The 13,951-nt window shown below is 43.6% G+C and overlaps 5 protein-coding genes across 5 annotated transcripts; 2 read left to right on the forward strand and 3 right to left on the reverse strand.

Annotated features, from left to right (window-relative positions):
* Window positions 1-78: 78 nt before the first annotated feature.
* Window positions 79-2,121, forward strand: FOMMEDRAFT_160010 (S-adenosyl-L-methionine-dependent methyltransferase; the record flags this gene model as incomplete). Its single annotated transcript, XM_007269910.1, has 12 exons — window positions 79-171; window positions 237-332; window positions 387-461; window positions 519-573; window positions 623-740; window positions 790-843; window positions 900-1,123; window positions 1,182-1,327; window positions 1,393-1,447; window positions 1,507-1,805; window positions 1,863-2,020; window positions 2,088-2,121. The coding sequence occupies 12 exons, from the start codon at window positions 79-81 to the stop codon at window positions 2,119-2,121; spliced, it is 1,407 nt and encodes a 468-aa protein (XP_007269972.1).
* Window positions 2,122-2,775: 654 nt separating this feature from the next.
* On the reverse strand, window positions 2,776-3,197 carry FOMMEDRAFT_93581 (uncharacterized protein; the record flags this gene model as incomplete). Its single annotated transcript, XM_007269892.1, has 2 exons — window positions 2,776-3,018; window positions 3,087-3,197. Coding segments are annotated over 2 exons (354 nt in total), but the record flags the coding sequence as incomplete, so codon positions are not given.
* Window positions 3,198-3,759: 562 nt separating this feature from the next.
* FOMMEDRAFT_49738 (uncharacterized protein) lies at window positions 3,760-4,989 on the reverse strand (the record flags this gene model as incomplete). Its single annotated transcript, XM_007269836.1, is given in 2 exon segments — window positions 3,760-4,278; window positions 4,291-4,989. Coding segments are annotated over 2 exon segments (1,218 nt in total), but the record flags the coding sequence as incomplete, so codon positions are not given.
* A 3,815-nt stretch (window positions 4,990-8,804) lies between these two features.
* Window positions 8,805-11,535, reverse strand: FOMMEDRAFT_92854 (uncharacterized protein; the record flags this gene model as incomplete). The annotated part of the gene is made up of 12 exons (XM_007269851.1): window positions 8,805-9,030; window positions 9,093-9,274; window positions 9,367-9,440; window positions 9,621-9,886; window positions 9,962-10,250; window positions 10,312-10,380; window positions 10,439-10,555; window positions 10,614-10,822; window positions 10,878-11,018; window positions 11,092-11,126; window positions 11,191-11,222; window positions 11,295-11,535. 12 exons carry the CDS (start codon window positions 11,533-11,535, stop codon window positions 8,805-8,807), a joined length of 1,881 nt encoding a protein of 626 aa, XP_007269913.1.
* A 1,359-nt stretch (window positions 11,536-12,894) lies between these two features.
* On the forward strand, window positions 12,895-13,738 carry FOMMEDRAFT_160013 (uncharacterized protein; the record flags this gene model as incomplete). The annotated part of the gene is made up of 4 exons (XM_007269911.1): window positions 12,895-12,924; window positions 12,977-13,122; window positions 13,197-13,476; window positions 13,547-13,738. 4 exons carry the CDS (start codon window positions 12,895-12,897, stop codon window positions 13,736-13,738), a joined length of 648 nt encoding a protein of 215 aa, XP_007269973.1.
* Window positions 13,739-13,951: the final 213 nt, after the last annotated feature.

The following is a 13,951-nucleotide window of genomic DNA, read 5'->3' on the forward strand; positions in this document are numbered from 1 at the left end:
AAGCGATAAACGAGTGTGAACAGTATATAAACCCAGACTTCGGCCAAGAGGTCCACAGAACTCAAGCTTACTCACAACATGTCAACAGACCTCGAAGCTCTCAGCGATATCATTGCGTCCTCTGTCGGTCGTATTGTCGGAATATGCAAGGAGACGGGGAAAGAAATTCCCGTCGCTTGACAAGCCAGTTCACCCAACGGAGTTCTCCTCTGAGGGGGTATCCGCAATAACCCGAGATTGCAGATAGCATAAATTTTGCAGTCGCGGCTGCAGCTCAGCTCATCGCAACGCTGCAGTCCCCACCTATTCATTTATGGAACTCTGCATTTAAGGTCTGTCATATCAAATCATTCTCTGTCTAAGGATGTGTTGCAACGTTGTCCAAGTTTGTGCTACCTGGGTGTTTGGGTATCGCGGAGAACGCGAACGTTGCCGAAATTCTTCGAGATGCAGGTCCCGAGGTAAGCGAACCTGCTACTCAAAAGTAGGTGCCCTCAATGATGCACATAAATCCAAAGGGTATGCACGCAGAAGAGATAGCTAAGAGGAGTGGGGTACATGCAAGGAAATTGTGTAAGCTTTGACTTGAAGCAACGCTCTGATCCTTACGTTGTACTTCCAGATCGTGTTATGAGGATGCTAGCATCGAATCATTATTTCCGAGAGGTTGATGAGAAGACCTATGCACACAACTTGTTGTCATCGTTGCTCGATACAGGAAAACCTTTGATCGAGAACTTGTAAGTGACGTGCACACTATGTGTCTCGTTTCTAAACCGGACACCTCAGCAACGAGACCAAGCATGTCAATACAGCGGGTTTCGCGGCAGTAGCAGGATATGGGTACGTGCTACGATGAACATTCTTTGACTTTGGATCATATACGATGAAATGTTTAGGGCGGACGAGATTATGCTGGCTGCACATGGTCTTAGAGAAGCTATGCTCGACCCGAAAACTGCACACTCAGAAGAAATAGATGAGAGCGGCTTCCAGAGGGCCATGAAAGTCAAATTGCCTATGTGGGACATATACGAGATGCCTGAGCAACACTACCGACGTGACCGCTTCAACGTATTTATGTCGAATGCTACCACTGTGCACCCAGAAACAATCTTGTCCGGTAAGTCTACATGAGAAAATGCCATGTTAATATATGACTTCTAAGGTGCAACCGTCAGCTTTCAATTGGGAGGAAGTACCGAACGGAGTCCTCGTCGATGTTGGAAGTGGTACTGGGCACGTCAGTTTAGAAGTCGCCAAGAAACATCCAGATATGACTATTGTCCTTGAAGATCGCACATCCGTGATTGAACAAGCAAAGACTGTAAGTCAATGCTGTGGCAAAAAGGACCAAAGTGTACTTACTGCGGGTTATTTCTCTGTCCTCAGTATTGGAAGGAGCATCTTACATCACATGTTTCAATGGGAAAGGTCCATTTTATCGGTACAACCTCATCTCCTTTGTCCCTCGAGAGTATAACTCATTCAATTTATCTATGGCAGATACGAATTTCCTCGATCAACAGCCAGCACTTCCCGCAACCCCTGATGTGTTTCTACTACGGTGGATTTTACACGACTGGCCCGACAAATATGCCATAAGGATTCTCAAGTGCTTACGGAACGCTGCTGTCCTTGATAAGACCAAACTTGTTATACTGGAGAGCATTCCAGAATATGCATGCAAGTCAAATACTGGCTTTGGAAAAGGTGCTGATGCCAGTGGTTGTCAAAAACCCCCAGCTCCTCTACTGTCGAATTTGGGAGAAGCTAACATGCTTTCTTACTTAATCGATTTTCTTGTAGGTTTCTCCATCATCCTTGTTTTCCATTTTTTGAAAGCTTCACAACTTGTGCAGGTATTGATTGGCCATAACGCTGGCGGCCGCACGGTTCAGGAATTTCCCGACATTTTTAAAGTTTCTGACTGGAAACTGTCCAAGGTTGAAAGATTATCGGGCGGTGCAACATACTGGTCCAGTATTTCTGCTGTACCGGATCCCAGTTACAATCATAGGTGCGCTTGATGACGGTCTCTGAGTGTCAAAACATTTTCATTTGGTAAATTTAATCCAGCGAATAAGGGCCAGTCTGCTTTCAGACCCTTTCGTGGAATAGGTCTAGGCTGTTACGACTTGTTTATCACAGCCTATTCTTGTCTTGCTACTTGTGTCATGAAGTTTGAAGTTTGAATCATTGCTGCCAAAGTGAACAACTGATAATCTATGCGACGTGTTGTAAAGTCGGGTACAATCTCAAACGGGATGCAAACGACAGTTCAGTTGAGAAGACGAGGCAGCTGAGTATAATGGGTTTTGGCTTTCGTGATCATGTAGAGCCTGCAGGACATAAATTTACAGTCCTACTTAGCAGATACACGAAGGTGCAAAGCTGAAGGTGCTGACAAAGTTCTTTTTCTACCCAGATACGCAATCTCGCCTTACACAACGCAATAGACCCACAGAATCCCTTGCCTTCTGGCTCGAACCGACAGTCTTCTTTCCACTGTGCACAACATATTTTCAAGTGTGTTTACCTTTGGGATTGAAATTTCCATCTGATCAGTATTATTCTGTCTAAATGTTGTAAACAAGACTCGACATTGACATATTTTTTGAACTCTGTTCATAACTTAAGCTCATTAAGAAATTCCCTTCCATGTATTAGTTCATTACGAAAAACGTTCTGGTGTCTGGTTGCTAGTTGCGCAACCTCACTGAATGATTTATACAAGATGAAGTCAACGCATCATGTTAAGTGTTCCCAGTCTTATCACTGCCCCGACATTGCAAAATTGTTCAGTTTGGCGCAAATTCCTTCGAGCCGCTCTTTGACCTGTTCAAGACTGGCACGTCGTGCTGCGATATTCGGGTTTTCACTGAGAAGACGGCTTGCTGCCTCCTTGCTATCTACCTCGCCCATCCATAATCCATTGATCAGAGCCGAATGCATGCTTTGCTGAAGACCTTTCAAGAAGTCGACGTCAATTGCACGTGGCAAGTCGTCCATCATGCGCTAATGCGTAGGAGACATCAAAAAAGATTCAGCAATCAAGCCGTTGTTTAGGACTCGCTTTAACATACCTTATACGCAACGCGAAAATACGCTGAGACTTCTGCCATCATTTCTAGCTCTTGTTCATAAGGGTCAGGCCCATCCAATCGTGCTAGATCTTCTGTATGGAATAAGGTAAAACTCAGTTCAACGTAGTATTGGACTCATTATTAGTTACCTATGGAATAAGGTAAAACTACAGGATATGAGATATCGCAGAGAAGAGAATATAAAAGAATACCCACCTCAGTTCAACGTAGTATTGGACTGAGGTGGAAAGAACGCAAGACGAAGGCTATATGCGTAACTACCAAATCGGGAGATGACGAATTTAAGACCATTACCTTAGTCCTCCTCATCGAGGCATTTGGTAGGTAACGAAAATGAGAGAAAAGTGAAGAGAAAAGAATAGAGCAAAACTTCAGTGAATAACGTGACGTGTAAGGGAGTTGTGTGACTATTCTGAACGAGTTTTGCAATCAAAGCTGCAAGCGGTAACGCATTAAAAGGAAAGTTTGAGTAGAAGAAGAGAAATTGTAAGACGACAGAGTTAAGCCATTCCCAGCATGGATACACAACGTTTATGTGCAAGCGGATCCAGGGGTTTCGTGAGGAAATCTGACGGATTTTCAGTACCAGGTATATGATGGACAGAGATACACTTGGTGTACACTTCATGCCAAAGGCCCAAATATGATGTGCTTGAATATCAATATGCTTTGTCTTGGATAAGTAGACCGGATCTTTGGTAAGTTCTATTACAGCCTGGTTGTCTATATAGATGGTTAGGGGCTGATTGCAGAATCCTTGGCCTATCTCTTTGAAGAAGTGTTGTAACCAGATGGCTTCTAGGGCACATGCTGAGACAGAAATATACTCTGCCTCAGTAGTCAACTTTGCCACCACAGTCTGCTTTTTTGATCTCCAACCAACTGGTCCTCCATTCACAACAAAGACAAAGCCCATTATAGATTTGCAATCAGAGCAATCTCCAGCATAATCAGAATTGCAATACCTTATCAGTTTCTGATTTCCATCTAATTTGTAGACAATACCCAGCTCCCTCATTCCTTTGAGATAACAGAGAATGCACTTAGCAGCATTCCAATGAACCTCTTTCAGCTTTTGGAGGAACTGTGATAGTATGCTGACTGCAAACGAAATGTTAATGTGAACCACTGTCGAAATCCAAAGGAGCTCCCCAATCAGTGAAGAATAAGGCTAAGGGGGTACTTCTGGAGCTTTGGATTTATCCTTGTCAAGGAGGGTCCAGATATTCTTACACATTGGAGTAGAGACTGGGTTAGAGTCCTGTATACTGTGAGATTCAAGTAACTGGTCAATCTTTTGAGGAACTGATATCTTTATTGTTCCTGCTGCATTGTCACAGTAGACAGTCATTCTAAGGATGTTTGCCTTGGTTTGTACATCCTTTTCTTTATACTTGAAGTAGTGCATGATATCTGATTTAAAGCACATAGATTCTGCATTGGGTCTCTTAGTGAATGAAGTGCATGCTGCCATACAGTCATCTACATGGGTTGCAAGTATAGTCTCTCTGTCTTTGTCTGAACGGATGTACACTGATGGAGCTGAAATACACCTCCAGTACCCTAAGTCCTTCAACCTTCCACCAAAGTGCTCTGCCCACACACATGCTCCTTGCTTCAGTCTGTACAACACCTTTTTCAGCAAGCATACTGGATCATCAAACCTATCAACAGTAAAGCCTGTCAGATATTCTACAACCAGGTTGGTCTCCTCTAGTAGAGAGTGTAGATACACTGACAAAATATCCACAGTTGTGAGCAGTCTGTTTTCATGAAGAGATAGAGTAATGATAATTTTTGCTGATACAAAGTCTCCACCCACAGCAAACGTTTTGTCAAAGTTGATACCATATTGCTGTGAGTTGCCTCTTACTACCCACCTTGCACAATATTCATGACGTCTGTCTGCTTCTTACTTTATAGTGAACACCCACATCCCTTTAATGAGGTTGCTAGTGTCTCTACACTCAATAATGTCCCAGCATTTCATTTCAGTGAGTTTATTGATTTTGTATCTCATCACCATGCACCACTCTTTCCTATCCTCAGATCTGAGAGCTTCATGAGCAGATCTTAGAATAGTAATGATGCTGCAAACGTGTACTGCCTCTGTGCTTTTCTCTAACTTTTCACAGATATGCTCAGAGCATCTTGGGACAAGATTCTGGACATCCTTCCTGTCTGTTAATGTTATTAGCTTGTGTTCCACCTTGTAATTCTGGTCCTGTTCATTGAATACAATGTTACAAGAATATTCTATTTTGTAGGTTACTAGATGAATCAATTAGTATACAGCATCCTCTCTGTATCTGACTGAGCAATATTTTAACACCTTTGGTTGTAGTTTTGTCCTTAACTCAGGAGGTACCCACATATATGCAATGCACCCAAACTTTCATACATGCACTAAGTTTGGTTTCTTCCTAGTAAGGACTTTATACAGGGTCTGCCTGTCCACCACCAACACTCTAGCCCAATTATACAAGTATATAAAGGTCTTGTATGCTTCAGCCCAATAGGCAGTAGTTAATACTGCCCCATACAACATTGATCTTACAGTATCTGACCCAGTACAATTCATTCTTTCAGCACAACTGTTCATTTTGTGACAGTATAGAACTGTAAGGCAGTGTGTGATTCCTTGTGATTCATTAAACACCTTCATGTTGTTATTGACATATTTGGTTCCATTATCTGTATGGAGGGCTTTCACACACACATTGAATTGGGTTAAGAAGAGTGCTACTAGCTTCTTCCAATGATGTAGGACAGTTCCTCTGTCCTTATTACAAAGTGTAAAGTTCTATACATAATTAGAATGTTTGTCAATAAACTTTAAGGAAATTGTTGCACTAGTGAACAAAGAAGCTCCTATGAACTCTAGGTCTGAATGAATGATGTCACCTAGCAACTTTGCACTCTGCTCCTTTGAACCAGTGTGTGTAGCAACCATCTTGCCTGTTATACAACTGACACAAGGTTTTTGCAGATCTTTGCTCATCACTTTTACACCTTGTACAATGTTCTTTGTACTCAACTTGAGGACTTGCTTTACATTGATGTGACCAAGCCTTTAGTGCCACACATCAATCAATTGTGTAATGTCAGACACTCAGGAGACAAGATGTACAGTTTCACACTTTAACTTGATACACATTATCCACTGGTTTGAGTGAGTGTAGCCTTCAGTGATGGTACTCTTTCCTACTAATAGCTTACATTTTCCTTGTACAGAGTAGAATTCCACACCCCTTTGATCAAACTTTGCAAGCAAAAGCAAGTTATGGGTCAGACCAGGTACATGTAGGACTCCTTGGATGAGGACACAGACGTTCTGTCCATTAACCACAAACTTAGCAGGTAGATTCCCTACACTAACTGTATCCAAGGTATGTCCCTTTCAAGCAGTTTGAATGACAATCAGGTTGATTTTCTTGTAATCAACCAGAGTGTCCTTGTTGTTCATCATATACAATGATGCTCCTGAGTCAAGTAACTACAAGCTTTCATTAAGATGAGTATTTTGCTCCTCTGTAACAAGCACAAACTGATAGCCTAATGATTTTGGTGTGGTGCAAGCCAACTGAGCAGATTCAGGCAGTTCTACAATATGAGCAGTTACTTCAGTTGCATTTTTGTCTGTAGGATCATCTAATGCCTTGAGCATCATAGTAAGGTGTGCCCATTCTTTTTCAACCATGTTTGATAGGATACAGTAATTCTGTGAATGTTTATACACAGTACCTCTGCCTGGAGCCCAGCACTGCTCAATCAAATGACTGGTGTACTTACAGTTAGAGTATTGGGTTTTGCTCTTGCCTTTTGTAAAGGTAGCTTTCAATTTCTTGGTCTGAGTTGCAAGAGCTGATTCACTATTGTTCACACTACTGATCCCTTGAGTCTCCAAAATCTCTAGGTTTGCAATCAATTCTTCAGGACTGGAGATGCTTCTACACATGAATATAGCTTGACACTACTCAGGGTGTTCATTCAACGACTGGATGATAACCTGGAACTACTGATCATCATCCATAATACCTCCTGTATCAATGTAGTCTCCCTGTAGCTTCCAGAGTTGTTCAACATGTGTGTGTATGGATTCACCAGGTAAGATTTTCCTTTTCCAAAGTTGTTCTCCAGCATTTGCTACTCAAGCTACATTTTTGTGTCCAAACATTTCTTCCATACACTGCCAAACCTTAGCTACATTTCCACACTACTGTTTAATCAAATGAAAGAGTGTATGATCCATGTTAAGTCCTAATTGCATGCTTGCAAGGTTATCAACTTTGACCCAATGTCTGAATACTTTAGCACCATACATTGGTGGAGGACACAGCTCAGTACCAATAACATGACTGTACCACTCATTACAGTGTAGAATGCCAGTTTGTACCTGTTTCCATACAAAGTAGTTTTTGCCTAATGCTTTGAGCTTATCATTATTGTTTAGGACCACAATTTTGCAATTCTCAGGTCAATTATACTAGATACTTGTAGACAATGCTCTGTTTACCTCTAGGAACAATAGAGGGAATGATGGCAGTCTGTTATGATGGAGAGAACTTGGAGAAGTTGATGGTCCTCCTGACCCGTTTGTTGCTCCTGACATACTCAGTCCTCCATGACCATTTGGTCCTCCAGGTCCTCCTGGTCCACCATTTAGCCATCCTAGCCATCCTAGCCACCCTGGTCCTCCATTTGGCCATCCAGGACCACCCAGACCTCCAGGACTGTTAGGGCCTCCATGTCCCTCTCTACCTCCAGATCCATAGTGGCTCAAATTACTATGGTGACTCGAGTTCAAAGGTGTGATTGACATATTCACATTCAAAGGTGTAGATGATACATTCAAGAGGTACAGAGTACATAGTAGGGGATTAGACAGTTGGTTGAAGGCAGTACTGTTTTGCAAGACATTAGGTACATGTAGGAGAGGATTTGGCAACTGCACATGTATTGTAGATACAGCAGGAGTAGACACACAACCAGCAAAAGGAGAAAGAAGATGTTTGGCTAGTGTCTCAGAACATAGGATACTTGCTGGTTGATAGTCACTGTTTATGTAAGGTTCAGTATACCTGTAGTTGAATGAATCATTGCTACTCATCGTTTGTACTCTAGTATCAATAGATGATAGACTTCCTGAAAACAGGGAACCCAGCTCTGAAAGAGTAGAGACTTGGGTGGCACTTTTGGTGGCACTCAGGGAACAAGGTAAGACAATTCCATTGTTTCCTTGTGAATTCAATAACCAAGGGTCTAAATCAATATTCAGTAGCAGTGAATTATCTCTTGCTCGATTTCCACGAGTTCTAACCATCCAGAAGGTGCAAACAAGCTAATGAGGTATCACAGTGGCACAAGTGCAAGGCTCATAACCTATGGAATAAGGTAAAACTCAGTTCAACATAGTATTGGACTCATTATTAGTTACCTATGGAATAAGGTAAAACTACAGGATATGAGATATTGCAGAGAAGAGAATATAAAAGAATACCCACCTCAGTTCAACGTAGTATTGGACTGAGGTGGAAAGAACGCGAGACGAAGGCTATATGTGTAACTACCAAATTGGGAGATGATGAATTTAAGACCATTACCTTATTCTGGACAACATTGCTTCCCAATTCCTGCAAGCTCTGCCAGAACCTTCTGTATGCGTTCAGGATCCGCGACAGATTCTCCTTTTCGTGCCTAGTCAATCCAATATTTCAGGGGGGAGGGGTGAGTCAGTAAAATCAAATGAGATATCCCAAACCATACCTGGCGCTGTTCTCGGTATTGCTTGAGGTACTTATCTCTACAACTGAACAAATAATGCTCATTTAGAGTAAACGGATCTTCTTCAAGTTCCAGGAGCCAGCCAATTCGTTCCAGTGCAGTTTCCTTTGTGCGTTCTAATTTGTCCTCAACTATGCTCCTGGGTAAAAGATATTCCCTGATTAGTTCCACCTTGACTAACTATATTTCATATTACAGCACCTAATGCGTTCATGAAGTCCACCGTGCGAGTATTTTCCGAAATACTTAGTGACGAGGCCGTCCAAACACTTTTGATATACATGCAAGACCTTGTCGAAACAGGTGCGTGCATGGCCACTCCATTCAGTGAAGCATTCATTGATATAGAATACTTTCACTTTGTATGGTACATTGAACGGTAACTCACGTGCTTTAGAGCTATGTTTTGTAGAAGAGAATGAGAGCCAATGACTAACGAGTGACAATGCACCCACGCATGAATACGCTCTCTCACATCATCGAGGTACACGGTTTCTTGTACTGAGTCAGGTTCGAGCTCGACGTTATTTTTGCTGGTGGGTGGTTCGACTTGCTGGCCGTGGGGTTCCGGTGGCACGTCAAACCTAAACGTTGTGGAGGTGGGTGGTTTCTTGGCAGGAGCCTGCTTGAAGCTCGCGGTCGTGTTCGACAGGAAGATGGATGACAGTGACGGGTTCGGCGTTGGATTAAACGATATCACTGAAGGACTCGCACGCGCCCAAGGCCAACCTTCATTCCGTTCCGCCTTTAAGAATGGTACGAAATTTGGTTTCGTAGACAGTATGTCTTTGCTGAATGACTCGTACGCGGGGCGAGTTCTCTGAATGATATCTCCTGAGACTCCACGAACATGGTTATGTAAATCGGAATTGAAATCTGCTACCAGCTTCAGGAGTTCTGACGTAGGATTTCCGGAGGGAGGCGGAGGAAGGCAGCGTAGTTCTCGCGATATCAGGTTAAGCAATGAACGCGAGTCTTTCTTGAGTTTTGGTATCCTTAAACCAAGTGGTTAATCAGTATGACAGACATTAAGGGCTTAATGGACCAGAATATTTGACCCAGTTACATACGTTTTTTCAATTAGTTGGCTCAGGAGAGTGCTGAGCCTGGTTGTTAGGTTCGGGACTCCCAAGCGCTGACAGACTCTGGAATCCTGCTCACGCCATGGAGATTGATTAGCAAAATACGACCATTCGCGTTCTCTGCCCTGTTCGTAGGCGAGCCGCTCCTGTAACTCAGCGGGACTTGCTTGCTTTGTTACATAGTATCCATGAGTAAGCGGATGCTTTCGACCTGCAAGTACATCGAGCCATTGCTTGTGTTCTCCATCCTGCAGCGTATCAGGTTTTGTGAGTACACCTATCAACGTCACGTCAGAAGAGATAGAGAGGGATTTAGACAGAAATTTCGACTCGTTTACCAATGGTACGATCACCATTTGGATCTGCTTCTTTAGCAAGAAGAGCAGCCTTCTGGTTCTGGATATCATCTACAATTGCAGAAGATTAATACGAAAGACTTCTCGAGACGTGTAAATCAATACTTACCCCTCATTGTTATTGTCAAGAGAATAAGTGTATTCCCCGATATGTTGTCTCTGACAAGATTTTGAATGAGATCGATGTTCGCAGAATCCTCTCCATCTGCAATGTTAGAGATGATCCCTAATGCATAACTTTTCAGTTCTATAAGATTGCTGCGGCATGCTTGGAAGGCAGGAACCTGGAAGATCTATGAACGACAGGTTTGTCACATCCGGACTGAAGATATCCAAGCATATGACGTTCGGAGAGAACTGTAGCTGGCGGAAAGAACCCAGAGGCGGCTTATCAGGATCCAAGGTTTCGAGATCGAGATCGGCAAATCTGTCTTTTGGTACACTCGGGTTAAGTATTGCAAGCTGTGCTCGACGCAGCATCACTTCGAGTTCCCTAAGGGCAGGTTTATAGATCGTCCTTTTGGTGAATTCAGATACGAGCAACGCACCTCTTGTCATGTAGAAGCGGTCCAAACTTGGTTTCCTTGACTTCCCTGACAGGTAACCCAAACTGGTCCTTTTCAATGCGAAGAAATATTTGACATTTAAAGGGCTCGGGTGAGTTTGACAGCCGACATTCCATGGGACATCTATGAATCACGAGGCAGAATCACGGAGAAAGCCTTAATCCCATTATGCAAAGTAGAAACCAATAAGATTGACCTCGTACAAGTCCCCTGAGAGCGAGGTACAGTGATCTGGGTAAAAATGCGATTTGCATAAGTTTCGCTGCCTAATGAAATTCGGATGACGATTACACACCCTAGTCATCGCCTCAATCAGCGAGCTTTTGCCTGTAAAAACAAAGTATATACAAGGACATATTTCATGTATTCTGAAGAAAGAAAACCAAAGCCTATACGTACCAGCAGATTGGTTTCCTATAACGGCGATGCGTGGCAAGTCGACATCTGCTTGAGCACTGCCATAAGGACAGACTGAGTAAATTCTGCAACTGCTAGAAACAAAAAGACAGTACCCAAGAGCTCGAAGGTCGGTGATAAGCTTTATGAGAGCCTGTACCCTTCTTGCGTACGGTTGTGACGAAATGTCAACAGCAAAACTGGCAAAATTTGTGCTAGCATTTCCAGTTGTCTGTTTGGGCATATCAGACACTGTACTCGGTGCAACCATCGCATGTATCTGTTGGACGGTTGGTTATGCGTTCCACAAAGGTGACAAAGAAAAAGAGATACTTATATATTTCCCTTTGAACAGCAGATCACGTGACGTTCTTCCATAAAAATGGGGTGCTTCCCGCTGCTTAGCCGTGCAACCAAGGGTCATGTTGAAGGAAGACACCTGTCATCACAAAACTAGATGTGGTCTGACAATACATTGTATGTCATTCTAATAACTATAATATATAAAAGATATAGAAGTCTGTCAATGATCATTACATTGGCATCTGCTGCTAAGATGTATCTTTAGAAGGTCTGTAAGACTTCTAAAATTTACAATAATTTTATAAATTGTCAGAGTATACAAGACTTGAGTGAGAATACAAGCTCTTACCAGAGCTGCTCAAACAATAAAGGCTTCATACAATAATCATTCTTTTTTATCATTATTGAAATAGAAAACAAATATATTATACTTGAGTAAATAATTACAGGCGAAAGTATTTACTAAAACTACTATTAAATCCTGTACCACTCTTATTTCTTCTACTCATACCTGCATTGTCTCCCATAATCCCTCTGGAAGATCCACTAGCCTGTCTAGCTGAAGAAGCACCTCCAGAGCCTGAGGGCCTCGGACCTTCATCATCATCGTTGTTGTCATCGTGAGCACCATCGTCTGGTTGCTTGCTAAAGTCGGCCGGATGCTTAGATTCTTGTTCTCCATCAAACTAGTGAGAAAAAGCCATGCTGAAACATTACAGCAATATAGGACAACCGAACCAGACGCGTGATGTACGGATAGGGGGACAGGGAGCATGCTGATCGGACAGACCATGGAGGGGATGGTAACAGGATGTGCGAGCGGACGCGTGCAGGCGTTGTGAGGGACCAAGGAAGCCTGCAAAGGCTGTGTAGTGAAATACAGAGCAATTGAGATGTGTGGCCAGGTGTGGGAGGCAGGAGCAGAAGAACAGTAGTGAGAGAGGATGGATAGATAGACTACAGTGACTGCAATTTAGCATGGGGGTGATATGAGAGAGTGGTGCATTGGGGCAATCATTGGATATACAGGGGTCGATGCGTCCATAGGCAGCATCACATCACATCACATCACACGGTTCGTTTGGGGGGCCACAGTCAAGTCCACAAGGGAGAGTGTGAGAAGAGCAGGTGAGTGTCAGCAAGCAGTCACACAAAGTAAACAAAATAAAATGTAAAAAGAAATAGGAATCAAATAATGAGTCAATGGCTGGTGTGAAGACTCAGAGAAAGGGGCAAGCTGTGGTGACCAGCAGGCAGGGCACACAGCAAAGAAAAGGAAATATGAAAGACATGTACACACATGGATGTGTTGTTGGACCTTGTTGTCGACGTTGGTCGAGCAGTACTCATGCAGCTTCACATGGTGGCCTGTTCCTCTGCAGCAGCGTCGTCATCATTGGCGTCATTGGCCATCAGCATCGGGAGCTGTCCCGGGCAGTCAGGGCACATCAAACGAAGACGAGAATCGACATGCCGCCGTTGACATCGAGCAGGAAGATAGTGTCCCAAAAATAGAGCAGGCAGGTGTGTGAGAACAGGGACACAAGATACACGACAGAACGGCCTTGAACGCACTGAAGATGATCACTGCTACGTCCACAGAACACAACACTCCCAGCTCATATGCCTTCTTGAACAGCCCGCTCTTCCGCTGCACGCCATGGGCAATTTCGACGCGCCAGCCAAGAACATGCAACAGACAGACAGCACAGCACAGCACAGCACACAGAGTGGTTACCGACAGCGGACAGCGGACAGCGAAGGAGATATAAAAAATCAATCGGCGTTAGCCTCCGTCGAAATAATTATAGCAAGCGCACAGCAGCACAGCAGTGCCACTCAGTCAATGCGTCACACTAGCACTGCAGCTCCCGCACAACGCGTCGCAAAAAAAACTGAGAACACAACTCGCCTTGACAAAAGTCACTGAGCGGTTGCGCTCGTGCTACCAGTGCCTGCAAGAGAAAATAGAGTCAGCATGGCGAACTGAATTGCGCGAGAAAATAGCACGGGGGATAGAGAAACGGGACGATGGAAATAGGCTAGCGGATGGAGAGGGACAAGGAGATGCACGCACCGTTATTGGGGTGAGTCTCGATCTTGCAGCGACCCATAGCGCGAGTCTTTGGACGTGGTCAATGTAATGCAGTTGTTCAGTAGAGCAGCAGGTCGTGTTGGACACGGTAGCAAATATTGAAGGAGTTGTTCTTGCAACGGCAGACTCTGCAGTGGAAGCTAGTCGTGAGAGAGAGGGGAGAGATGGCAGGAAGAAAGTGAGAGATGTTGAGAGAGAGAAAAGCAGAAGGTACGGTATACTATACTTATACAGTATGTACATGTACATGTCACATGGGGCA

This window comes from Fomitiporia mediterranea (assembly GCF_000271605.1).
Source record: "Fomitiporia mediterranea MF3/22 unplaced genomic scaffold FOMMEscaffold_11, whole genome shotgun sequence".
Classification (NCBI taxonomy): Eukaryota; Fungi; Basidiomycota; class Agaricomycetes; order Hymenochaetales; family Hymenochaetaceae; genus Fomitiporia; species Fomitiporia mediterranea.